The sequence below is a fragment of the Larimichthys crocea genome, chromosome XVII, assembly GCF_000972845.2.
Source record: "Larimichthys crocea isolate SSNF chromosome XVII, L_crocea_2.0, whole genome shotgun sequence".
NCBI lineage: Eukaryota > Metazoa > Chordata > Actinopteri > Sciaenidae > Larimichthys > Larimichthys crocea.
In genome coordinates, this window is record NC_040027.1 from 24,335,685 (window position 1) to 24,362,565 (window position 26,881).

The window sequence follows — 26,881 nt, forward strand, 5'->3', positions numbered from 1 at the left end:
CGTGTATGTGGAAAGAGAACTTCCATTTTCTTTGATTCTTTACCAGCTTTTGAGGTGTGTATTTCCTGAGTGGTAGACAGAGATAGCCAGCTGTACAATGATCATTTAGCAGAGCGGTGCATAGATGTTTGTGTCTCTGGTCAATGAGTAACAACACTATCTGTTAGACCTGTGGAGTTTAAGAGTCAACAGGTAAATGTCAAGTGTAATCACCACAGGAAAACCTTTGCCCTACATACAAGTTACAAACGAGGAGTTCACTTCCATAACACAATGCATATATGTATATATATAAGTGTGAATTTGCCAAAAGGTGGTCACTATATAATTACGTGTTTTTGCATAAATACTGGCAAGAATAGTAGCTTTAATATATGAACTCATAACTTTTTTGTCTAATTCTTCCATCTCTCTTTTCATCTGTTTGTCAGCTGTGCGAGCAGACCGCATGCGTGGTGGACGCAACAAGTTCGGTCCAATGTACAAACGTGACCGAGCCCTAAAGCAGCAAAAGAAAGCGCTGATTCGAGCCAACGGCCTGAAGATTGAGGCCATGACCCAGGTGATGCAAGCCGTACCCACTGACCTCACCATCTCCTCAGCCATCCAGAACATCCACTCGGCCGCATCCAAGGGCCTCCCACTGAGCCACCATGCTGGCCACCACACTGGTCATCACCACCATCATCACCACCATCATCATGCCACAGCCCTGCCCCCCACAGACTACGACCGCAGTCCATTTGTCACTTCGCCGGTCAGCATGGCAATGCCACCGCATGCCGGCAGCCTGCAGGGCTACCAGGCAGCCTACGGACACTTCCAGGGTACACGCACCATCAAGTCTGAGTACCCAGACCCGTACACCAGCTCGCCGGAGTCCATCATGGGCTACGCCTACGTCGATGCCTACCAGTCAGGCTCGCCGCCCAGTTTCCCTCACCTGATTGTAGAGCTACTTAAGTGTGAGCCAGACGAGCCGCAGGTACAGGCCAAGATCCTGGCCTATCTGCAGCAGGAGCAGGCCAGCCGAGGAAAACACGAGAAGCTCAACACCTTCGGCCTCATGTGTAAGATGGCCGACCAGACACTCTTCTCCATCGTGGAGTGGGCACGCAGCAGCATCTTCTTCCGTGAACTCAAGGTAGGTTTGCATGATCCATGTGATGAGAGGGGTTTTGATATTGAATGTGACGACCTTATTTCCCTGGTGTTAGCTATCATTCCTATCAGTTAAGTATTGCTATTTAAGCTTTAATTCTATTTGCAGTTACTCTGCAGGCCTTTAATAAATTATCCTTGTTTCGATTCTAAATCTTTCAGCACGTTGTCATCCATAATTGACAGCGCTTTTCACAGTTCGTGAACATCATCTGCTCAATCCTTTATCTTCAACAGGCCTTTAATCTTCTTTTATGCACTGGCTCAACACTAATGCAGAGTACACAGGGCGGTGTTGGGGGGGGTCTGCTCCTAGTTGCCACTGCTGTCTGTCCTACTGCCTGATCAAAATTCAGCAGCCAGGCACATTTACTGTGTGTGTGACACATTTTGGCTATGGGTTGTGGAAAAACTTTGACTATGAGCTTCAGGCACTTTTTAAACTATCAGGGTCCTAGTCTGAGGGTTTTACGTGAACTGAAAACTGAATGCCGCCCATCTCCCCTTGAAATATTCCTCAGATCAGTGGTGGACACACACTGATGTGATGATATGAAATATTGTCAATTTGTATAATGGTCAAACAAAATTCAGAGCTAACAATATCACACAGAGGATAGAGTCATAATAGCAACAATTAATTTCAGTTTAATTAAGGTGGTGTTTAACCTTTAATTATTTGTAATGGACATTTTTATTTTGTTCATATGTAACCTACTAAAAACTAAATTTAAGCCTGGTAAACACTTTGTCCTCTGAGATTGTAGCAATCAATCCTATCTGACCAATAGTAACCGTCCACCAACGCCTCACTGCAAAAATGTGATAATTCCCGCTTATTCATCACGGAGCCCAAGGGAGAATTTCTGGTGTGTGTTTGCGTGCTCCCGGCTTTATTTGCTCTGAATGAAGGTTAATGTTCGGAGCGACATGAAAGGCGTTTGATTAGTCCGTGCTTCACCTGTTTTTCTTCCCGTTGTCTGACTCCTTTGTCTGTTTTTTTTTTTTTTGTTGTTTTTTTTGACATCACATCGCCAAAGGCTCAGCTGCATATTCATGGGACGGGGCCTGTTGCAAAATTCTTTCCAAATATTTAATATTATTTTGTTTTCAAAGGGGAAAATAACACATGAAATAAATGTAATATTAAAAATGGAGCCAATTACAACACAGACAAGAGTCCTTGAAAAACACATGTTGACATTTAGCACGCGTCGTGTCCCCGCTATTGACATTTTCGAGGTCTGTATTTGCATTCAACTGGGGTGCACAGTACTTCACTCATACACACACACACACAGACTCGCATGGGTGTGTCCATGGGTAATAATTGTGTGTGGTTTGTCCATTAGCTTTGAATGATCATTTTTGCTCCACTGAAAAGCCTCTCTATTTCTCACCCCCTCGTCCTAATTCAATTATCGTACCCACTTGTGTTTGTCACTCGCTGATTTGCTGCTGAATAAAATGTCATTATGTTTGCCTAATGACTACCCATATTAATGGAGCTTAATAGTAATTGAGCTGGGTGCCTGTTACAAAGGTAGAAAATGACCTGTGAATACAGGAGAAACCTCTTGCTACATCCACGAAGCTCCCCCCCAAAAAAGCCTCTCCTGTTGCAAAGGCTCCCATTGGTTTAGGGGAAATGTGGTGGGGGCATATTTCACTTAAGTGAGTGAGATAATTAAACTAAACCCCCCCGCCACCTCCCTGTTTTTAAAGAGCCATTTAAAACACAAGGGGGATTGAAAAATAATGCGCTAGCTGTGGCTCTGGCAGTTTTTCCCACATAATCCTCTACCCCTTGCTTGTTTCTCATTAGCAACTACTGGGAGGACTGCAGAGCCAGGCTTACCGTTAGTGTCGGTGTTGCTGGTGAGGAGGATAAACAAACCACAGGCTAGCCAAACTGATCAGCTTTCTTGATTGTCCGACATATTTGTACTGGCATTGCAGATATTGTTGTAATACACTTTTGATTTTTAAAATATCTCAGCAGAGCTTTACTGAGTTCATCTGTTTATTAATCATAAATGGAGAGTGTGTGTAAATGTGTTGTTATTCAGTTCTGGTGCTGGCTTTTATGGGTTTGCTACTGCAGTTCAACACCAAATTACCCAGAAAAATCCACCAGCGACCTTTGCCCTCCCCACTTCATCTCCTTGTGAATACGCCTGCTTTTGTGTGTGTGTGTGTGTGTGTGTGTGTGCGTGTGTCTTCATACATACATACATGCATGCTACTGGTCTTGTACTGCTCAAGCATGGCAAACATTTCCAGTGTTAGGTGACTCATTTCCATAGATGCTAAAAATATATACGCTTACTTCTTACTGTATGGTGTTTATATGGCATGTGTCCCATTGTTTTCACTTATAATAAGTAGTTTAATTAAAGATATTGTGTTTTGGAATCCACCTGACCTTTGACATCTCTTGTTAATATAGATCTGACTATTAGATATAAGGTCGAGCCTGGGACCAAAGAGACAGGAAGCGGAGTAGAATTAAAGATTTGTCATAGGAGTAGTGTGGCGCTGTAGGAAGCTATAAATACACTTTCATCTCATAGACACACATACCCACATTAAGATACAGACACCGCTCACACATAACGCGCAGCCCCTCTCACTATTATTAGCTCCGTAAGAACAAAAGAATTTCTCTGGTAATAGAGCCAAGCTGGGAGGGTGTGTGCAAGGCGTCTGCCAAAAAAAGTGTTTAAAGATTTAGTTTCCATAAGTTGGCCTCGGTCACAGGACTCATAAATATTTAGCCATTAGGAGTACCTTCTAAAGAGCTCTCCCTATTCTTTTCCAACGCAGCACGCTGCCGCTCTCTTTCTCTCCCTCTTTCTGGGAATGAGGCATGACGTGAGGGACGTTTATTTCTAACACCTTGGATCCGAGAAGTTGGGGTGGGCTCTTACCGTCAACCCTTACCCGGTTATGATTGGTTTAACACATCGACAATTAGAGAAAGTCACGTCTGGTGCACTGGTTTTGAAATCAGTGACTCAGTTTCATGATCGCTTGTGGTTATTTTATAAATGTTTGAGCGAGCTGAAGACAGGTGCGTGTGTGGATGTGTGAGTCCATAAGTTTGTCTCTTCAGCCCTTAATATGAGTTCCTTATCACAGAGTTGTATTTTCAACATATTAATTTAAAACTTTAAAACTTTAAAAATTACAAAACAGCATTTACATTTTGCAGATGGTTGTTTCCTGTTTTGTTGGTTGTTTTCTGTATTGATGAATATATATTTCAGGTAACTTTTTTGGATTATCAGTATTTATTTCATTTTACAGGTTCAATGATTTTTCAGCATGAATTTCTGCATGAGTTCTCTTTCTGAAAATGCAGGAATGGTAATCCTTAATCCAGTATATGAATGTGCGTGTCTATTTATGAGTATATGCCAGTATTTGAGTGTGTTCTAAGGGGGGAAACACATGTGTTTGTCTCTCAGTGACATTTGCTAGCACAGGGCTGGTACTCTGCCACCCCTCCCCTCCCCATCCTCCCCTGTCCTGCCGTGAACCCCTCTCCGCCTGCCCTAATGCCAACGGGCAACCTGGAAACTTTGGCTGTTATGACATATCCACTCAAAAAATGTTCTCTAATGACAGCCACTGTTTGATCTTGACTTCTTCCATCATGAATTTTTGAAATTTGGTGGTATTAAAGATAACAGTTTCTCTGTATGTTGTTTTGCCACTGACAAATGTGTCCAGTGTTTTTAAAGTTTTGTTGATGTCAAATTAAAAAAAAGAATGAAAAAAATGGGAAATGTAGCAATTCTCTGACGGATGAGGGAGATGGGGCATTAGACTTCACAACAAAGGTTCACAAATGCATTGATCATCATAGATCAATGATGCTTAACAGTATGGACTGTACATCTCAGAGTATTTGAAAGTGGCAGATGCACAGATAATCTGTATATTATTATTTTTAAATGATTTCTAATTGCCTCTGACCTTATATTTTACGTATTAAGCCTGTGCATCAAACCAGAAAAAACTTCTCCTACTGTTTGATAAAAATTAAACCACGATCTGCATTGCATTAAAACAGGTAAAAAAAAATAAAAAAATGAAAAAAGAAAATGAAAAAGCAAAACAAACAAAAATTAAAGAGGCAGTAAAGCAAACTGACATATTACACAAAAGAGACAAAATGCTGCACAAAAGACAAGAAAATGCAAAAAGAAATGAAACTGCCCTTGTAGCAGATTATCTTAGAAACTAGTTTAAGTTGGTTGACTACATTTAAATACTTTAACATTTGGAATTAAAAAAAAAGAGATGCTTTCTTTGTGAAAACTATAAACAGTCTTCTTGGAAAACACCTCCTCTGATGTTCCTGTTTGTGCTGAATATGAGAGTGGATGACTGTTTGAACATGTGTAGTAGCACTGTGTGTATGTGCGTGTCAGGATGACTCATACTGTAGTGGCTCCAATGCTACCCTCTCCTCCATTGTTCCAGCGTTGGGATGGCTGGCCTGACTCCCACCACAAACACAATGAGAGGGAGAATTTAGGAGGGCAATCGGGACTATTGATGATTCATATGTTTATATCTCACCTTCCTAACTCTACTCCCTTTTCACCACACCCCCCCGCCCCCTCGCTCCCCTTCCTCTCTACACCCTTTAATAAAAAGGATGTGTGTCTGATGTTGGGACAGCGAGCACTTTTGTGTGCCTTGTCAACGCACAACACACAGAGGCTGATGAAGTAACGGAAATGACCACGTCAAGTGGTCTAATCCAGTGTAATCAAATGTAATAAGGCTGCTACAGTTCAGCCATATTACAGTAAAGAGAAAAATACACTTTCAGATAGATAATGTATCATTGTTATAAATATGTTTTTATTTCCTTTTTTTCTGTATCAGCCACCTTTCTACCTTACACACTGTTTACTATACACCGAGAACAACAACCAGAGATATGATCTTGGTGGAGTCAATGAGACATGGATGTTATGAGCCTGCAGTTTGTCAGTTAGTTTTGGATTCTTGATGTTCTTGATGATCCACATTTATGGCATGACCTTTTCCTAGAAAGAACAGGTCTTAAAAAAACTGCGGTCAGTGTGAAAATGTGTTCTTAGAAAGAAGTGCCTCTGTTCTCATTTTTATGTTGATTGATTTTGACCGACCACGATATATGAATGCTATGAAACCTAAAGAAAGCAAATAGTTCAATGCAGGTGCATCACAGACAACACAACAAAAGTGTTCAATAGTCTAGAAATACTTACAACTGTTACCCACATATAAAACAAGACCGGTGTTTGCAGGGTTAATCTGCAATCTGCTAAAGATGGCATGTTGTTTAGAAAGTGTCTTGAGTAAAATGATGTGTAACTTTATACATATATTTAGTCCATCCACCTGATAAAAGTGCAGCAGAGAGGAAAATAGCCGTGACGTTTTGAAATGTGGTTTCACTGTTTATTTTAGTCATCCAGGGACAGTTTTTGGGGGGATCCAGACAAGTTTTTGTACTTCTCTGTCTCTTTCATTTTTTTCTGTTTTGTCTCTCCGCATGTAGCGGGAATGGCAAAAGCAGAGCTGAGGGCCATTAAGTTGAGGAGGAACTGTATTAGAAGTCTTGTTCCCTGGGAAAGCTCCCAGCTGAGATGGGACGGCCATATTGGATAAACAGATGGCCAGGGAGAGGAAAGGACAGGCGAGGAGAACAGAGGTGAAACAAAGAGGGGAGATGAGAGAGGAGACGAGTAGAGGAGGAATGTGGAAAGAGCGGAGGAGAGGACGGGAAGGAGAGGGAATAACAAAGAGGAAGAGGTGAGGGAGGTAATATAAAAGGTGATGTGATGAAGGAGAGGAGAGGAGGTTCCTAAAAGACGGAGGATAAAAAGCAAAGGGAAAAAGAGATATGAGAGTTGAAAAAAATGTCAACAGGAAGGGCTAAAGGGCAGGAAGGGGATGAGGTAATGCATGTAAAACATGGAACAAGTCAGTTATTGTTTAACTGCTGTTTACATTTGACCCGATCAAAGGCAAAAACATATTTTGCTGCAATATAAAACACAGAAAAACACTTTACTGTGCAAATGTTTACATATGGTACACCTGCTCACAAATTGGGCTTATGGCATAGTTTGATATGGGTGATATGGTGGCCTAGGGTGTAAAATGCTGACACATGATGTTCACACCCAACCTTTATTGCATGTCATCCCCACCTTTATGACGTCACATTTTCATCAGCGGTCAACATTTTCCTATCAAACAGAAGCAGATGGAACTTAACAGGAATACCAAGCATGTTGGGTAAATGTCACTTTTTAAGTAAAACTACACTTATTTTATTTGTATAAAATATTAATTGTATTTTATATAGTTTAAAGTATGTACATTTCTAATTCTAATATTTTTTTTACATTTTATCTGACATTTTTAAACAAACATTTTACACATTTTGTATTTTGCATTTATTGCTTTTCTGCAAAAATCAATAAATGAAGCTACCACACTGTAACTGTGGTGTTTTAGAAAGAAAAATACTAGTAAAATGTGTTAAAATTATTTTAAACTCAGAGGAAAATGTTTACTTGGTCACAAATCAGTTCCAACTCAAATTTCAAAAACTAAAAAAAAAAAAAAAAGTCCCAAAAATCTGCAGCAATCTAAAAAAAAAAAAAACTAAGATGAGCATTTTTAAGCAGCAGAATAATTTACAATGCAGACTCTCCTCCGCCAGTTCATTCGACTCCTCTAAGCGGCTGTACGTCAGTCAATCATGCAGAATGACAGATCCCTGGGGTGGGGCACGGGGGGAGGCTGATGTTCACATCTCACACCTGAATATTCTCCACTTATAGATTTACCTGAGTGAATAATGTAAAGTCCTCTGATGCGCCCCACTCTGCCCTGCTGCATAATTTCACCCCCTCCTCACCGCCCCTCTATCTACATCCATAAATATTACATGAATTTACTTTAGTGAAATTATACTTACACCACCCACCTGCCCAGTTTAGACTGGAGGGTCTTTTTTAAGAGTCTTAGTTATCCTCCTCTCTCTCTCTCAGACACACGCACACACACCTTGTTTTCCATGACCTATCCACGAGCAGTTTAATTTTCAAGGTGCTACCAAATGTGCGTGTGTGTGCATGTTTGTGTGCGTGTATACGCGTGTGTTGGAGAGGGAGGGGGTGTATTGCCCCTGCCCTGCTTTGACCGCTGATTGCACCTTTTCTTTTTTTTCTTCACACCCCATAACTGAGGTGAAATTAATAAGCCGTTTTAGGCGTGATCGAGTGAACCCTGGGAAGTGGTATATCTATACCACCTTTCACACATACACACAGATTCAGAGGCTCAGTCTGCAGTGTCTGTCTTGTCATAGAGGTCAACAATCCCCCACACCCCACAACAACCTCCCCTCCCGACACCCCAATCCTGACAAACTGCATGTGTGATGGGGTTGGCGGCCGCACGCAGTTGGCAGAGATTTGTAACCGTGTCCCTGGTCCATTGCATTTGAATTATTCGGCAGGCTGTACTGCACCACACACACACACACACACACACACACACACACACACATACACACAATAGCATGCTTGCTTTACCTTAGTTGGGAACAAATAGGTGCAGAGAAGGACAGAGAGTGAACTGGGGATGTAGGAGAGGAGACATAGAGTTTAAATGAGTTACAGAAGGAGTAGAAGGAGAGAGAGAAGAGCAAAAACTGCGACATGAGATTGAAACTGAGATGCAGAGAGAGAGAGAGAAAGAGAGAGAGAGAGAAAGAGAGAAAGAGAGTCGGTGAATGATTTAGAGTGAGAAAGTGACCATGAGAGAAAGAGGGGACAGAGTCAGAGATGGAGTTAGAGACAGAGAGAGATATCGCAGCGAAAAAAGGAGGAGGAGGAAAAAAAAGAAGCAATGACCGTGAGAGATAAAGAGAGGTAAAAAAGAGAAAGAGAGAGAATTGAAGGACAGCCAGAGAAGGACAGAAAGAGGGAAATGGGGAAGAGAGGAAGGTGGGGGGTTAAATGGGAAGATGAACAAGGGGCTGTGAGAGGCAACGACCAAGGGCAAGAGAAGGAGGAGGAGGAGAGGGGGGTATGGTGAAGGACAACAGGGGAGCGTGCGTGTGTGTGTGTGTGTGTGTGGTGTTGTGTGGCATGGGGGGGGGGACCGCTAGTTGGCTGTGCGGTGGGGTGGTAAGGGGGGAACAGGTGGAAGGTTAATGGGCCTGGAGCGGATCCACCAGACGCTCTTGGGCTTGATATATGGGCCCAGGGCCTGGCGCAGGCGTAGGCTTTCAAAGATATATTATTTCATTTGAGGAGCAGCACCATTCTGGCCGACAACACCCCCCCACCACCACCACACCCCCACTCACCTCACCCCCATTTCCCCCACCACCCCCCCACCACCACCACCACCACCACCACCCAGCATTTGTCCGGTGATAGATGACACACACACACACCCCCTCTCACGACCCCAACACACATGCACAAATACATATACAGTATTGTTCCCCCCCTCTACCTAAACACACACTCCCATTGCTTGCATGCAATCTTTTACTTTATGTTTTTAAGGAGACTTCATTTTCACTTCATTTTTCTTCGTCCCCCCCCCCCTTGCTGTCAGTCTTTCTCCCAGGCTGCAGGCATGGCCGCCTGTGTGTTTTTTTAAGTTGCTATTTTAGTGGTAACAATATCTGTTTGATCAGTAGCACTGGATAGGAGCAGGAGCTTTGGGGGAGGGAGGAGAGGGTGGATGGGGGGTTCACAAAGGCCTCTTTTCATTCATAAATTATTGACCATTGCGGAAGACATCAGTCTCTCTTTTTCATAAATACTGTAAAAAGGCCCTCCTGATTTTTTTTTTTTTCAATAGTACCAATACAAAATGGAAAAAGTCGATTTTTTGATCTGTTTCAAAGACACAGTGTGTGGCCAGTCCAAAAAAAAAGAGCAGGAATCAAACATAGCAGAGACTGTTCTCTACCTGGAAGGCTACAGGTTGGAACTTCCTAAATGTGCTCCTGTAGCAAGGCACTGAAACCATGAACCACTAAGCCTACAGGTCCCATAGGTGAAGCATATAAATACATTCATACTGCGTGTGTCTCAGAAGGATAACGGTATGTCAAAAAAAATCCACTATGTGCAACATGAAAAGATGGCAAATGCAGACATGTGTTTAGTGTGAAGCTCCTATGGTGTAATATTTTTTCTCTACATCAGTATTTATTTCCTGCCAAAGCCAAAGTCTGCATTTTCCAATAGCATCTGCCATGCTTTGGTTTTTTAGTTCTTTTAGACTGCAGGCGACCACTGATCTGACAAAAATCAAATTTTCCAATGTCCTCCTCATGTCCCCTGACGGCTGTAGACTGAGCTTTAAGATACAGCCTTTCCAAATACTGGAATGGTCCCGTAGGTCCAACCCCAGGGGACCGCAGGAGGCCGGAAGGAAGAACAGGAAACTTGTTAAAAGAGAAGATTTAAGGTCGCCCATCCCATAGGACCGGCAGCTATAAGGAGACAACGGGGGATGGGAGATTTTAGCATGCGCAAAGTCTGCTCATCTACTTGTTGCTTTGATGAGGGATGAAAGGCTGTCATGAAGTACAAGTTTACAGAGCTCTGAGCAATGATAGACTCAACTGTCCTCTACAACATTTCCTCGTTCTTGTACATCTACACTCAGGGAATTTCTTCCTTTGACTTTTTCACTATTTCAACATTTAACCAAAATTCTCAATATGTGAGAACAGGTAGGGGAGTACCATTGCTTATAGACAGTGACAAGAATAATTGTTGGACAGGTGGACATTGTTGCATGGATGAAGAGTCTGCACCACCTTTCTAAACCTGTTGGAGAGATTGCTTCCTCCATCTCACCCTCCTCTTGATGAAGCAGCAAAGAAAAGCAAAAAATGCCTCCACCTCTTCTTCTGTAGTTTTTCATTTTCAAGCAAGTTAACCCAACCTGATTCACATTTGCGAGCACTTTGGGCATTCTCCGGTAGAAAGAGCAGGTTGTGTTTAAGTCTTGTTTGAGGACGATCAGGGTAAAAGCCTTTTTATTGGCAGGTCATGCTGCTTGTTAAGACGGTGACGCAGGTGACTAGGCTGTGCTGTTAGCCTCGGTGGCCCCGAACTAACACAGTTGTTGTTTCACAAGTTGGCAACAGTCAGTCCAATCAGCAGGGAAAAGGGAGAGCAATTGAAAGGCAGAGAGGAAGTGGAAATGAGAGACAAAGAAAATAAAGAAAACAAAGTGGATATGGGGACTTGATTTAGTGGGCTGGGTTGCTAACAAATCAACTTAACAGCGAGCAAACACTTTACACACTCCACCAAAGTACAAAGCAACTTTCCTTCTCCCCGCTCTCCTCTCTGCCGTACTTATAGTTATGAGCCGTGTTAAATCTACAGTTTATGCGGGAGCCCTTCCAAAATGCCTCACATCTGAAACTCAAGCCAAAAATGTGGTTCCACAGTTTGCAGAAGCAAAGAACAAATTATAAGGGATCCTTGTAAAAAGTATTGTCATCTGCATGCAGGCTTGGTGGCTGAGGGCAGCGATATGTTGTCCGTTGTGTACAGACAGAAGTGCTGGCATTTTGCTTCTAAATAGCTCCCGGCTATAGGGTTTCCCAAAGGTCAAAAGGGGATGTGGTGTGGCTGCTCCAGCCTTACACTGACCCTCAACCTCTAAACTAAACTCACCACACAAAACTATGCAAACCTGTCACCTAATTTATCTTCCTCTTTTACGCTTGCCTGCATTTCATCTTTGCAAAATACAGTTTATCAGAGCTCCAATAGTTGCAAAAAGGGCATCCAATCTAAGGCTTTGACTTTGATTTAAGAAACCCAACACTTGATGGTGACACCTATTCATATATTCACATATGGGAAAATCACTACTACCACTAGTCACTAGCCACAGTGATTAGCACTTTAGTCTCTCTACTTAAACTTTGGTAAACATGTTGGTTTAGGTGCATTATGGGGAGACAATTATTTTTTTCATTTTAAAAAATGACCCATTAAACATATAAGATAATAAAAATTTATATAGTTAAGAAACTAAATTCAAATAAAATATTCTATAATGAAAAAGCAAGGGGACATTTATAAGCCAAATCTTGTGTTCCTTAAGGGAAACTACATGGCAATCTTCCTCAGGCTGTTCCCCAAAAGGTCCTCGGAAACACAATGATTCAACTGGCTTTTCGAGTAAGTGAAAAAAAGACAAAGTGCCTCAAGCTTCTTATGTTCAGATGTTGCGTGGCCTCAATTATCTGCATGTAATCCAGTCTGCCTAGAGGTTGTGCCTGTCTGCCGCTTTCGTCACCGGGTTGTCAACAGTTGTCTCCCAACGTCTATTTTTGATGCTTATTTATGGCTTGTCTATTCTGGACAGGGAGTGGGGAAGCATGGCGGGGGGGGGAGGGGGGTTCCAGGAGACAATAGATAAGACAGTAGTGGAGTGGGGTCAACAGCTTGCCGGCTAGTTTTACACTTAAAGACAGGACGGGTATTTATATTCAACTTCGAAGGAGGGTGATTGAATTTGCACAGCGATGACTGATGCATAAAGTTCATAGGAGTAACACTAGACATTGTGGTTGTGTTGTGACGACGAGTGAGAAAATTTCAAAGGGGCAGCACGCCAAACAACACCCCGGCCGAGAAAATGGCTTTAGCCCCACCAGCAAAGTAGGACAAAGACACCTGTTCCCTGTCTCCACTTTAAGCATTGCTTTCTTTGCTGGTTTTAATTTTGCTCTTGCTCTCCTTATTTAATTTACACTACATCAGGACTTTTTATTACTCTCACATCATTCCCTCTTCCTCACCTCTCAATCTGTCAATCTTTTTCTCTATGTCTCCCAAAACGCCATAACTGCAAACCTGGCACGAGCCACGGATAAATGATTCCACACGTGTGAAATAAAGGCATGGCACTAATAATAGGCAATACAGTCCTGCGTTCTTTTAGGATTGCGCCCTCTCAGAGGGGGATAAAAAGAGGCTTTTCAAGCAAGCTGAAACAATGACGAGTCATAAACCAAATATGCTGAAAGGAGACTTTGCTGAAAAGGGTGTCGACAACACTGTTAAACCTCTAGAAATGAACCAGGGATGCTGAACAAAAACCAAAAAAAAAAGACAAGGTTTTCAGGTGGCAAGCCACAGCCTCACCTTCCCTGAGGCCAATATTTTATAGGCCACATGTTGCACTGCACTTCCCATCAGCAGCAGCACCACTAGGCCTCATACTGCCGCAGCAGTGCTATGAGAGACGTCTTTCTCCTAATACAGATGCATTCATGGCAGTTTCTGTCAGACGAGGCCTGGAGATGCACTTCAGGGAGAAGCACGGCTCCATCTGTTCTGCGGCGTTGTGGTTTTGATGCCTCGTCTTCCTTGTACTTGACTGTTTACATATCACAGGAGCTCCGGAAATGCTCAATTAGTTAATTCAGATATTTAATTTGTGCATCAAGGGCTGTGATCCCTGTGATCTCTGGAGCTGTGCCACGTTTGGATGTGGATTCACAGCTGTCTGCTCTAAAACCCACCACCCAAACCCCCACACAACCCCCATCAAAAAAAAAAAAAAAAAAAAAAATCACAGCACTAATGGGAATCTGTGTCTCCCGCCCTCTCAGACAGAAAGCATCACCGCATCAGTCTCTGCATTTTAAAACAGCTCTGGTCGTCTATGCTGCGTTACGGTATATTGCATATGTTTGTCTGTGGGTATGTGGTGTAAGTGGGTGTTTGATAGTCTTTAGTCTGTTGTCTTCTTTGTCTCCTCTTTTTCTCGTCCTCGCTTCCTCTTAACGCACAGACAGCCGGGCGATGGGTTATGGCGTCATTTCCGACTGTCTGTCAATGGAAATCACACAGGCACACATGCAGTTCTACAAACACACCCACACATCTACATAACATGCATCCACAAAAATCCTCTTTGTCACTTACATCTGACAGAGTCATGACCGTATAACCTCACTTTTAACCAACACACAGAAAAATCTGTACCCAGTTATATCCACACCTGGATATACACCCTCATCTCCTCACCTCCTCATATTGCCTCCGTCTCGCATTCAGCACACAAACACCAAGTCATAAATTGCAGCATTAACTCAAATAATGATTGCACGGCATGAAAATTCAATGGCCGGGGTTTAATGCCTGGTAGATTAAGCTCTTGGTGTGTGTTTGTGTGTGCGCTGGGGAGTCTGTAGGTTGAGGGGGTGTTGATGGATCAATAGGACTTCTGTGATCAGTACCTCCCAGCCAGGAACCTTATAGACAGTCTACTTGCACAACTCATTTTACATTTGGCATGCATTTACTCTGTCTGCGAAGAGTGGAGTGGAGTGGCGGGAAGAGAGCACGGGATTGCTTGTGTTTGTGTGGAAGTGTGTGTAAGTATGCAGGTACAGATATTACTGTCAAACATTTGTATGCATGTTTCTGTGTAAGTATGCAGGTCTTGACTTGCATTTCTGTGCGTGTGTGTGTGTGTGTGTGTGTGTGTGTGTGTGTTGGAGTGAAGGAGAAGGAAGGGTTACTTTTGGGAGATGCTGTTCCCTGGGCTGCATGTGTATTAGCGGTCTAATGTTCATGTGAATAATTGATTATGGCCTCTCTGTGTTTTTGATAATTAGTTGATAGCTTCTTAGCTCTAAGCCCTGAGATTTCACATGTATGTTTGTGAGTATGAAAGCGTGTGTATGTGGTGGGGGGTAGGTAGTCCACTTCTGAGGTATCCTGAAAACAATAGCTCTCAAAAAGAAAAGACTCCTTTCCTCTAAGCCATGTGCGCGCGGATTAACTTTTCTCAGAAATAAGGCATCGGTACATCCATTTCTTTCTCATAACCTCATTTTTTTTCTGGAGTTCTCCTTCATTTTTTTTCTCACCTTTGATCTCTAAATAAAGTTGAGACCACTCACCTTTCATTAGACACTGTGCCATCTAGATACTTATTAAATTATTATTAAAATGAAGCCTCTCTGACATTTCAAATATGATTATAATAAAATAAAGTTGGCACGCTCGTAGCAGACAACAATAAACACTGCATGCATGAAAAGAAATTGAAATTCATGTCTGGCCTCTCACTGGCCCGTTCTCTTGCCTTATTGATTTTTCTATCTTTCATATGCTTATGCATCAAGTAAAAACAGAATAGGAAAGTTTGGGCGCGCTTGGTTCATCCTCAAATCCCCGCACTAATATCAGACAGAGAAAAGGGTTTGTTGCCATCGTCAGTGACCTTGAGAAAATAAGACGTTCTTCCCGTTGCAACACACAGACCCACGGAGATACTTTGTTTTTCCTGCCTCATGAATGTAGTGCCACGCTTCTTGTGGATTCTCACAGATGTGTGTGTGCATTTGTGTATGTGTGCTTAGCTGGCTTAAGTTAACAACTTAAACTTACGTGCTGTGATCCACCCAAGATTCTTCTGCAACTTTATTACTTATTTATTATCTATTTACATATTTATTAAGCACACACTGGTTTGCAACAATAGACAGCTACTGCATTTCCTGTATCAGTAAGGGCCTTATATCACTGGTATGTTGAGGCGAGGCCCAAGGAGAGCAGGAAGACCTTATTAGGACCTTGTCTTATTTCCTCTCGCCTCGACAAGGCTCGGGACAAAAGGATGCTGTACAGGATGAAAGGACGGATAGGAGGGAGAGGAGAGAAAGAGGTCATGTCCAATCACTGGCTTGGTTTTTGTTTTCCCTTTCTACCCCATGCCTGGGACATAAAGAAGAATGTCAGGATGTGTAGACGGGCGAGAAGATGTGAAGGTGGAGAGAGTGAGAGAGCATGGCCAATCGAAAGCAGAGTGTTCTCAGGGTCAAAGGTCAGCCTCCAGAGTCTGTTAATGCAGTCACCGTGGGAACCGATCAATCTCAGTGCCGCGGCAATATCGATCAGACGCGGGCACACACTTGGATTGGTTCCGACACACACACACACACACACACACACACACACACAATAAAGCATTCATTCAGTTCATATGCATTGGCACATATGCTCAGTACAAACACCTTGCCTTATGCTTTTCTATTATGCTTTTTCATGCAGCCACCTCAGTTCAGTATTAAAGTCATAACTGTTTTTCTACTCTACTTTCTATTTGTTCATCCTCTAATGCTAAGATCAGTGTATGGGGACAGAAGTCCTCAGTTCCAACATGTCCCATAGGTGACAATAGGAATAACAACCTATTACCATTTCTATCTAAATTTTGTCATAAACATTTCAGAAGTCATGTAGTAGTTTCGGTTTCAGGTCTTTAAAATATCACACACCAAGCTCTCATTACTCTTTACTCTTACTAGTACACACTACAATTCTCATGCACTATGTGTCGTTTCTATGCTGTTTTCTAAACTGTTGAGTTTGTCCATGAGGCTATAGAACCTGCTTTAGACCCTGAACCTTTTTACATCTTAATAAAACACAACATTCTGCCTGTACACTAAAATGTCTTCTGTGGAGGGAAGAGTTGTCTCTGTTACTTCACATTTCACTTTAATGACTTTGCTGTCAAAGAAAAACCACATTACTAGATTACACTTAAGATGCATACATGTGAATATGTATTGACAGTACCATGCTGTACACACGGTTAACTGAATAGATAGTGTTGGCTTTAGAAGGAGCTCATTGCAAAGAGCAAAATCTGTTTGGCTTTTTTCACAAAAGAATCTTTTTCAAGTTGGAAAATGACTTTTCTGCAGACACAAGGCCTTCTTGTGACAATGGTGATATTTTCTGAGCTCACAGATGGCCTGTGGCATCTCTATGGCTGTTTGGGGACATAATAACAGTCTAGGGTTTCTGTGTGCTCAGTCGGAGATAAACCCACAGGCATTCTCCACTACCTGATATGTCGGATTAGAGATACATGCAACCAACAAACAGGTGCCAGTGACATGAAATGTTGATGGGCCTGCACGCAATGATATACATATAGCATACACAGATAGATAGCATACATTCACGTGGCATATCGCAGTGAGTGATATCAAGCTGATGTTAAGTCTGCTAGCTTATGTCTTTCAGAGAGATATGTAGTAATATTTCTCTGAATGTTTTTTTTGTTGTTTTTATCTGGACCCATGTTGGATTCTGATTAATCTGGATCATATGACATTAAAGAGATTAGACTGACCACTGTAGACCACTATAGACAAACTGAATTAAAGTTTCTTTCCCAGTGTCTAATAGTATGAGAATGTTTAAAAAAGGTGTATTATATGAACATCTATCTGGCTAATCTGGCGGTGGATGGTAAAAAGAAATTCAGTTTTATGTTTTCCTGGATGCCCAGTTCTATGGGGAATTAAGAAATTTGCTTATCGCGTGGACTCACAGTGTGATTGTACTACCAGTAGCAGTAACTGCATCCTAAAAGTTAACTACAATCAACCAACCGACCGACAGGTATTCTGGTAGCTTTAATCTTCAACCATGTCTGCTGGCTGACAAATTGAGTTTTGCTGAAGTTAGTTCTTCAGTATTTTATCTCTAGTATTATCATTCCTCTCTGCGGTCACCCTCCCCCTCGGCTAGCAGCGTCACCTGCCACCTGCTTGTTTTCCCAGCATTCTTATCACCCCGCCAGTGTAGTATCGAGGCCCATTTGAACTGTGTGCTGTGATAAACAAGAGCTGGGTTTTGGGAAGAGGTGGGGATGATAATGTGTATTCTCATCCACTTGTGCAATGTGCAGGACACAGAAGAGCAGGACATAGTTTGGAACATGGACACGCAAAGGTCACCTCTCCCCTCCCACCAGGTCACATAGCTGGAACATCCTGGGGATTCTGTCACTCACTCTGTCGTTTTTTCTGATGGATGTGACTCTATTTGTGGCGTTTAAAAGTTATGGCTGCCAAAAATGATATGCAGCGGGAGTCAAGAGGCATTTGCTGTTTCATTTCAAATAAAACACTGAGTCAGTGGTGACTTGTGTGTTTTTTTCCCATTCTTGCAATCCTGTATTTGTAAGGACAGCAAGATGAGTAATAAAGAAATTAACAGACTGAGCCGCACCAGGAAAAAGTATCAGCCACTCCATGATTTGTGATGCGTGAATGACCAATTAGTTGGATAAAATCATATTGTTGGCGATGGAACCACACACTGAGAGTCTTTTCAATTAAATTACCAAATTAAACTGGAAAACGAGCTACAGTACGTTCAAGCACGACATAATTAAGTGTTCGCAACACTCTGAGAACAACAGGAGCTGTTCTAGGTGAATTAATGCCTGTTCCCAGGTGAATACAGGGCCTGTTTGGCTCAAGGCGAACAGATGCCAAGACGGGACTGCACCAAAGGACGGCTGCTAGAGACGCACGAGCATTGATGTCAGCTTCAAACCTCACCTGTAGTACGAGACAGCATTGATTCTTGTCCAGCATAGAGAGACGGAAAGATAGAAGCGCAGCTATTGTTTAGGTACAAGTCGTTTGAGGCAAATAAACTCACCGTCTGTGTGTGTTCGTGTGTGCGTGTGTGTGTTCTCCCCCCTGTGTTAAAAAAAAAATAAAAAAATAGCATGATTCTCTCCATTCATTAAGGCTCCACAGAAGGAGATTCCATTAATCTGTTCATTAGGCCACATCAAAAATGGAACTACTTATTAAAATCAGATCCAGCTGTGTACTCTCGTTAAAGCCCGCCGTACCATACGAAGCTTAACAATGCTTGTGGCACTAGACCAAAACCCGGCCACAAGAAAGGGGGGAGAAGATTCTACTACATTGGCCTGTTTTGACTCAACACACCATGATAATTGCTCCAATCTTAGCAGGGGGCTATGAATAAACATTACTTTTGTCAGCTAGCCTCTGAATGCTCCATTTCCAATTAATTTACATTTGCCCAGAAATGGAGGGAATATCTGCTCTTAATGACTATGTTTTATTTTCTCAATTTCCCCCAAGTCTTTTCTCATTCTCTCATTCCCCGTCTGACACTTTCATTCCCTCTCTCACCCACACTCTCTTTCTTTTTCTACCTCTCTCTGGAAAATCCCATTAATCTTAGGCTGTGGTTTTGAACAAAAGCTATGGGCTAAGCGATTGATCCTGGCATTGATCCCACTCGCCTGAACGATCATAAAGGTGTTAAATTGGTTTCTTGGAGGATATGTATTTTTCATTGCTGGCTGCCGCAAGTTTAAGTTCCTGCTTGGTATTTCTCGCATTTTTTTTAACCAAACACTGGTGATGATATTAAAATATTAAATAGATCACACCTTGAAAAGTAGCCTTAAATGTGGATTTTGAGGCCGGTTTGAAGCGATTTCTGGGGAGTGTGTTTTCTGCATCGGCACAAACCTTAGAAGCTAAATCCTTATAATGAGTTTTGCTCCATCCAAGGACAGGTAGAGACCTGAGACTGTCCACATGCATACAGTATAAGTAAAAGTAGAAAACATCTTCACTTATGTTGCTGAAACTGAATTTATACAACTAAATTAGAATTTTTTATTTTACCTACACGATTCTACTGATGATGTACCATTTCATTTTCCCATCAGGTCATGGGTAGCTGACCTTTGCCTTATTAACTATTCCAGAATGGGACTTTAGCATTATCATAGTTTAGCAAATATTTTTAAGGCCTCTAGTTTGAGAAAGAAAGAAAGAAAGAAAGAAAGAAAGAAAGAAAGAAAGAAAGAAAGAAAGAAAGAAAGAAATGTTCTTTTGCATTTAGTTGATTTGCAACTTTAAAGTAAGCATTCAAAGACTAACCATATGAAAAGTATTAAACTGACATGGTTCTTTTGTCTGCTGTCCCAGAGACAGTATAATATACAGATTTTACAACCTTGAGTGTTCTCCTCCTGGAAATTAAAAACAGAGTGAAAATCCAATGTTATCTTAAAAATATCTCTTATTCATCTAGAAGGTAATTCACCTACAATTAATTAATTATATCTCTAAAGTTTTCTATAGTAAATTGAATTTCTTTCAACAAAACAAATGAAAACTGAAGAAACAAGGAGCTTGAGCTTTGCCATAGATTTTTAGATTTCTTTTGTGTCTTTTCAAAGCAGTACAGGAGCTATAATACCAGCATTAAACTCATCATACACTTATCATTAACAAAATAAAGCTTGAAAGAACCTCTTTGAAGAAGTGCACCTGAACTTCACCCACTTCAGCAAACATAAAAAAAAGACTTCATATTGGTATTTTCTAGTCCACAGAACACGAACATTTTGCATTGTTTGCTGGAACATTTCTACTCTTAGACGCTCCTGTCAATAAAAAACACAGTGATCTGTTAGTAATAAAAAAGCAAACAGTGATAGCAGTGATAATAAGTGTATTGTGTAGCACATGGAAAAGTGGTGACGTGATAAGAACACCACAACAAGTTTGTTTCCTACAGAGTCAACATTGCAACAGCAATGTTGACTCTGCAAAACATTGCAACAGCAAATAAGCAACTCATGATTTAATCTAAATTTTCCATAAGATAAGAATGGAGCAATTAAATGCATCACCTGTTTTATTGCTCTGCGTGAGATCAACGTTTGAACTTTGAGGTGTTTTATTGTGAATAAATCAAATTTAGAAAGCTTTATAATCATCCACTGGTAATCAGCCAATGTTTTATTGACTGTAGTGGCTGCATTTCTCCTCTTGTATTCAAGTAGCACATGCATGAAAACACAAGACGAAGCGGCCGTCGACTCCATGTCAGAAAGTTCATATTATCTGAGCGAGCAGGCAGCAGATCTTGTAAGATCAGGCGCCATGAGTGTGATCATTTGACAGAGCAAAGGAAGAGCTTGTCAGGGAAACAGCTCGTGTCGCTGGCACTTAAAAGGTCAGGGAACTGAACCCCAACCCCTGGTCTGCCCTCACGCCTGTCTGTCTGTCACCAGTCCCCCTCTTCCAGGCGGGTGTCCCCAGCCCTCGTCTAGGCTGCTATCACCCGCCGTCATCCCCTCTGAGCTGCCCCCCTTTGATGAGCCAGGCCTCTTGTCAGAGAAGAGCTTCCAGGCAGGCAGAGTGAGGACAGCCCTTTGATGAGGACCCCGACTCTTGCCAGCACTGCTGACATGCAGGGGGGGTTCTTTGAAGAACCCGGGCCTTACATGTATACCCATCCGTCCAAACACACACACACACACACAGTTACACATGCTTCCAGGGTAGATGGAAAAATGAACAGAAGAGGATTGGGGCACAGTATAGAGAACTGCCTCCTTTCACTGCGTTTCTTTCTCTCTGATGGTTTTAATGAAGGCATTTGAATTTTTTCATCCTGTGCTTGAAACGCCTTCAGTGTGGGACTACAAAAAATAGAGGTATAGGAAGGAGGAGGAGGGTAGAGTCTATGATACTGTCAAAAATGCCTGAAAAGGTCGCTTTGTTGTATTTTGTCATTTGGCTTTCACTGATAAAAGAAAACTGAGACACTTGAGGCAGTACAGGACTGGATACTGAGACCTTTTGCTGTATAATTTTATCATAGTATTTATCTATTTCTATTATATTTTCAGTTTATTTCAGTGTAGGCCTGATTGTGTCATGATTGTGTCAAGGGGCCAGTGCCCTTTAGTAACCCTAATGATCTGTATGGTGTCCCAGGCCCTCTTCAACAACTTAAAAATATACCTTATATTGTTGTATCACCTTGATACTTAATAGTTTTTATGAATGTATCTGTGAAACATAACAAATATATTTGTCTGTAAATTATTTTTTAGTAACCAATGCAGCACATATTTAGCTCATATAACATAGCTCATATAACATATAACATATGAAATAGTTCCTAATTTGGTGTACTGACAACATGTTATGCTCATATTTTGTCATCTTCAACTGGAGGGTTAACACTTTTTTTAAATTTAATTTAATTTTTTTTTACAAATACAAAAAAGCCATTCTAAACAGATAATACTGACCGCTCTCATACAACCTAAAATTTACCTAAATCATAGCTAGTACAGCTACCACACTGCAGCTGTGGCCAAAGACAACCATAGCCAGGCAGTCCAAGTGTTCATGTCTTCCTACAGTGAGTGTGGTTTGGCTTTGCCACGTCAACATTATGGCACAGCTATTGTTATGTCTGCCTTGAAGGTAAACCGATACAGTTTGACACCAGCCCTGAATCAACAGTCATAACAATCTTCATCAACAAGCAATAGTCTTTACTCTTGGCCACAGTCACCGCCATTTCATACAAGGTAATAAAGTGTTGGGTATTTGTTGGCAGAGCGACAGTCATTGACATCAGATTAGTACTTAAGGTCATTGTAGATTTCAACAAATAGACCCCTGTAGAGCATAAAAAGAAATTCCTTTTGGCGTTGTTCATGCTGCACCTGCCTGTGTCAAAGTTTTAACATCGATCCGAATTCTTCACACAACAAGTGACATTGGTGTTGAACATCACAGACAGTTCTCACAGAATCAAAGCAACAAAGTAGGTTCACATTACCACAAAACCCACACATTATTCCCAATGATACCACAAAGAGGACAATGTTTGTTGATAGAAAAAAAAAGGGAAACGGAGGAGAAAGAAAGAACCTCTCATACATTTTCCTCATTCCTTCCTTTTCAATGTGGCCCTTTTTTTTGTCTGGCTGCCTGGAGTAATGATTAACACAGCCAGGCATGGGAAGAGACTAACAGTTACAATGGATGGGGTTGTTTGGTGAAGAGAACCACCGATTGACCTGCCTCAGCTTCCCAAGCTCACCTGGTGGGGTCCCTGGGAGCCAGCGGCTGGCATTCAGAAGGAAAAAAAAAAAGGCTACTTAATCATTATCATCTGTGGAATCACTCAGAAGCGGCTGGCAATGTGCAAACAGATAAACCTGGCAACATAGTTAAATCAGGCACGTAGCAGAGTACTTAACTGAGTGTGGAAAGGTTCACATGAGAAAGCTTCAGAGTGTGTACAGGGGACTTTAGAAGCTTTGTGTAAGGTTGAAAAAAACATTGTCTGTGGTGTGAAACTGACTGACCTATGAGCAAGCTTACTCACCCACTCACTCACAAACAGCTGCCCGTGATAGAAAAAAGCTGAGACGGTGTCTCAACTTTTTGGATGAGTGGGACTTGATTTTATCCTGTGTTTGAGTGAAAGCTTTTAATGCTTCAATTTATACATAAACAGGATAAAATGTATTTATTTAAATGTAAAACTGAAATACAAACAAAACCATAAACATTGTTTCTAAAGTGAGCCTTTACGTCTCAAGGATGTGTTTGAGTTACCGGCATTAAAAAATGTTTATCCACCAAGTTCAATAACTGTTCAAAGATTTATAATGTAGGGACAAATCAACAGTTTGCATTGTACAAGTACACGTAGGCTGGTTTCCAAGGACATATTCATATTAAGAAAAGAAGCAACTAGCAGGAAACCAATAAAAACTACTTTTTAGAGAATTTTATATGCAGCTCTCCTCACATTCATGTCAATTTGTAACTAACAAGGTAGGTTTTCTTTTCCGCACTGACTCCTACAGGGACAACAGATACTGAAACACAATGAAAGGAGATATACAATCTGCAGTGTTGGCAGCATATACTGTTTTTTACAGTTTTGTAGGGGATGAAAGTCAAGTAGCTGAACTGATGTGTGTGTATTTCTTACCAGGTGGACGACCAGATGAAGCTGCTGCAGAACTGCTGGAGTGAACTCCTCATCCTCGACCACGTCTTTCGGCAGGTGGTGCACGCCAAGGAGGGCTCCATCCTATTGGTCACTGGCCAGCAGGTGAGTTGGTTACACCCCGCTCTTAAAAACCCTTTTCTTATTTCTCCCAAAACGAAGCCAACCATGCATCAGTGGTTCATCAGGGAGCTGCAACAGCTCCTCAACATTTCCCTTGAAGCCTTATTGATCACTCAGCCACACAAGAGTTAGTGCTTCATTAAAAATAGATGATGCTTATAGATAAATACTATTGTCACCAGAATAATCAATTTTGCATTTTTTTTTTCTCGGGCAGTGAATACATAAGACCTCCGTTACGCATGCTGCAACATAGTGAGTGGGTGGACAGATAAAAACATGTGTGTTTTTTTGCTTTACTGGGGGTCTTTGAGGAAGTTGGTGGGAGCTGATGCCTGAGGCCTGAAATGGTAGTCCTCCATGCATCAGGATACAGTGTTTCTGTTTTTGCTTCACGCACACACTTGTAGAACACCACTGTCAAACGGTGAATGCTCAAACGCAGAGCGCGTAGTGATTTTCATAATTTCATGCACACACAAAGAGATGAAACTGCTCATCATGAAAAGGCCTCTGACCAGTGGCATGGCTGTCAGAGAAGTCATAAATTATTGATTGGCTGGCTCTCCAAAACATTGCTCTTCAACAAAATGTTTTACTACAATAGATGCTGGTATAAATATTGAAGCAAGCAAGTGTGTTATATACAGGGAAGTCCTGCTTTAATTCCATGATCCTGAATGAGGACAAGGTCAGGGGTAGATTTTTAGAATAGGCAAATAAGTACTGCCTGTGGTTAATAAGCAGTTTTACTTTTAGGGTTGAGTAGTACAACCCACAGTAAACAGTAAACTATCATAGTGGAAGTATTAGGAGAAATACAAGTACATTATATTAATATAAACCTTTTTTAAGTTGGTTACAGTTTGGCAGTATTAAACCAGTCTAGATTAATTTGATGCAGGAGGTGAGTGATGATGAAGTGACAGGTAAGAAAAAAGAGAGAAAGAGAGAAAGAGCCAAAATGAGGGTCACAGGTGGTCGACAGGACAGAAAGAACTGATGGAAGCAGAGGGCAAAGGGTTGAGGATGAATGCAAATGAGGGGAGAGTTGTGAGAGGTGAGTGAGATTAGGACAGCATGGCAGAGGAAAGGAAAGACAAAGAAAAGAAGGAAGAAGGAAGAGAGAGAAGGAGTGTAAAGGTAGGGAGAAGGCAGGAAAAGAAAATGTAAAGGAAGAAGATGAGAGAGAAGAGACAGTCATGTCGGACTAGATAAGACAAGAGGAGGAAAAAGGTGGTAGTGGACAAGGATGGAGAAGTAGAAGAAATGATGATGAGGCGTAGAAGACGAGGCAGTTTGAAGGGACCAGAGCAGTAAGAAGGAGGAGGAGGAGGAGGAGGAGCTGATAATCAGGGGAGGCACAGGACGGCAGTTTCGTATGCATACTTTGGTTAATGAACAGCTGGTGTTGGGGGTGGTGTGTGTGTGTGTGTGTGTGAGGCTCTGAAACAGTTCATTATTTCCTATTATTCTCTGCCTGGCCAGGGGTGACAGCGCAGCGATAACACCAGGGATATTTAGAACACAGTAGCAGCATCACCTAAAGCAAATGCTACACACACACACATACTGTACACGCATAACAAACCACATAATGACTGTTTGAGCTGTGCAATGGCCGCATTGATCTGTAATGCGCTAATAACATTTGTGTTACAATGTTGCGTGAAGACAACTGTGGAGGCTTTATCTGAGATGTCTGATTTTCACCCAAGACACTCACCAGTTTCACAAAGTGTTTCGTAGTCTTGCCTTAATGCACTGAAGTCACTTATTTGTGATGAAATCACCTATTCTGTTGACATTTTTCGTGTAGTTTGCTAAATTTGCTCAGAGAGGGAGAATGGGCGTTATTCAGTACATACAGGTAAAGACAATTTTCCTCTTAGGGAAAAGTCCATGTTATCTTCTTGTTCCATTCCTTTGTCTATTTTCTGGATATATAAAATTGTTATCTTGGCATTTTTGTCTGTCAAAAGGTTTGAACTTTTAGTTACAGGCTCAGTAACAAAAATCATGATTCAGTGTAGTAATAACATTCATGATACAGATCGGGCCACTCATATCTTTAAAGAAGTTTAGGTTGATATGTTGGGAATAACCTATGTGTTGTTCCATTGGCAGATATTTTCAGTTTGAGATTTGTTCAAATGGAAATGCAGACAGATGTTTCTCCCCTTTGCTTTGAATGAATGCGTCTCTTTGCTCTCAGTCAGTTGCACGTCGCACTCCTTTGAAAAGAAATCCAATGCACCAGCAGATTTACTGTTGTAACCTGTCAGTCGGTTTCTTGCTCTGTCTGTCCTCATGTTTCTCGCTTGCTAATTTCTGTCTTTTTCTCATCCTCTGTCTTTCTCTGAACTGCTGCATGTCATCATATCACCAACAGCAGAGAGAAATGGCCATGAGTCTTTTTAGTTTTGGGTGAAAGAAAGGAGGCTTTTTTTTTCTTTTATCCTGTCATAGGATCAAACACAAAGTGTTAGAAGTACAAATGCATGCAAATATGAAATGACAAAGATTGGACTGAACTGTTGAATGATTAAGCAAGGCCTCACAGCTCAGCAGCCAGTTTTCAGTATGAAAATCCTGATATTTTGATAGCACAGCGCTCCCGGTGTACATGAAATTCAAATGACGGAGAAATAATAATAATAAAAAAAACAACTTCTTGGCTTCTTGGCCAGTCACAGATTTCTCTGCTTTAAAACGGTACATTCTCCAACCCTATCATCCACACACACATCAAAGCTCCCTAATGCATCAAACCAATCTCACCTACCATATTCATCTTTAATGTTCTGCTAAGATTGTTAACCGCATTCATGATGGGTTAAGACTTGAAGGTTTATTCATATATTTACTCTCTA

The 26,881-nt window shown here is 41.6% G+C and overlaps 1 protein-coding gene across 1 annotated transcript in view; it reads left to right on the forward strand.

The window, feature by feature from the left end:
• nr5a2 (nuclear receptor subfamily 5, group A, member 2) overlaps positions 1-26,881 on the forward strand; it is a 66,072-nt gene that overhangs the window by 14,699 nt on the left and 24,492 nt on the right. The window contains exons 4-5 of the mRNA XM_010742275.3: positions 432-1,144; positions 23,871-23,990. Coding sequence (XP_010740577.1) covers positions 432-1,144; positions 23,871-23,990 — 833 coding nt within the window. The remainder of the gene's footprint in view (positions 1-431; positions 1,145-23,870; positions 23,991-26,881) is intronic.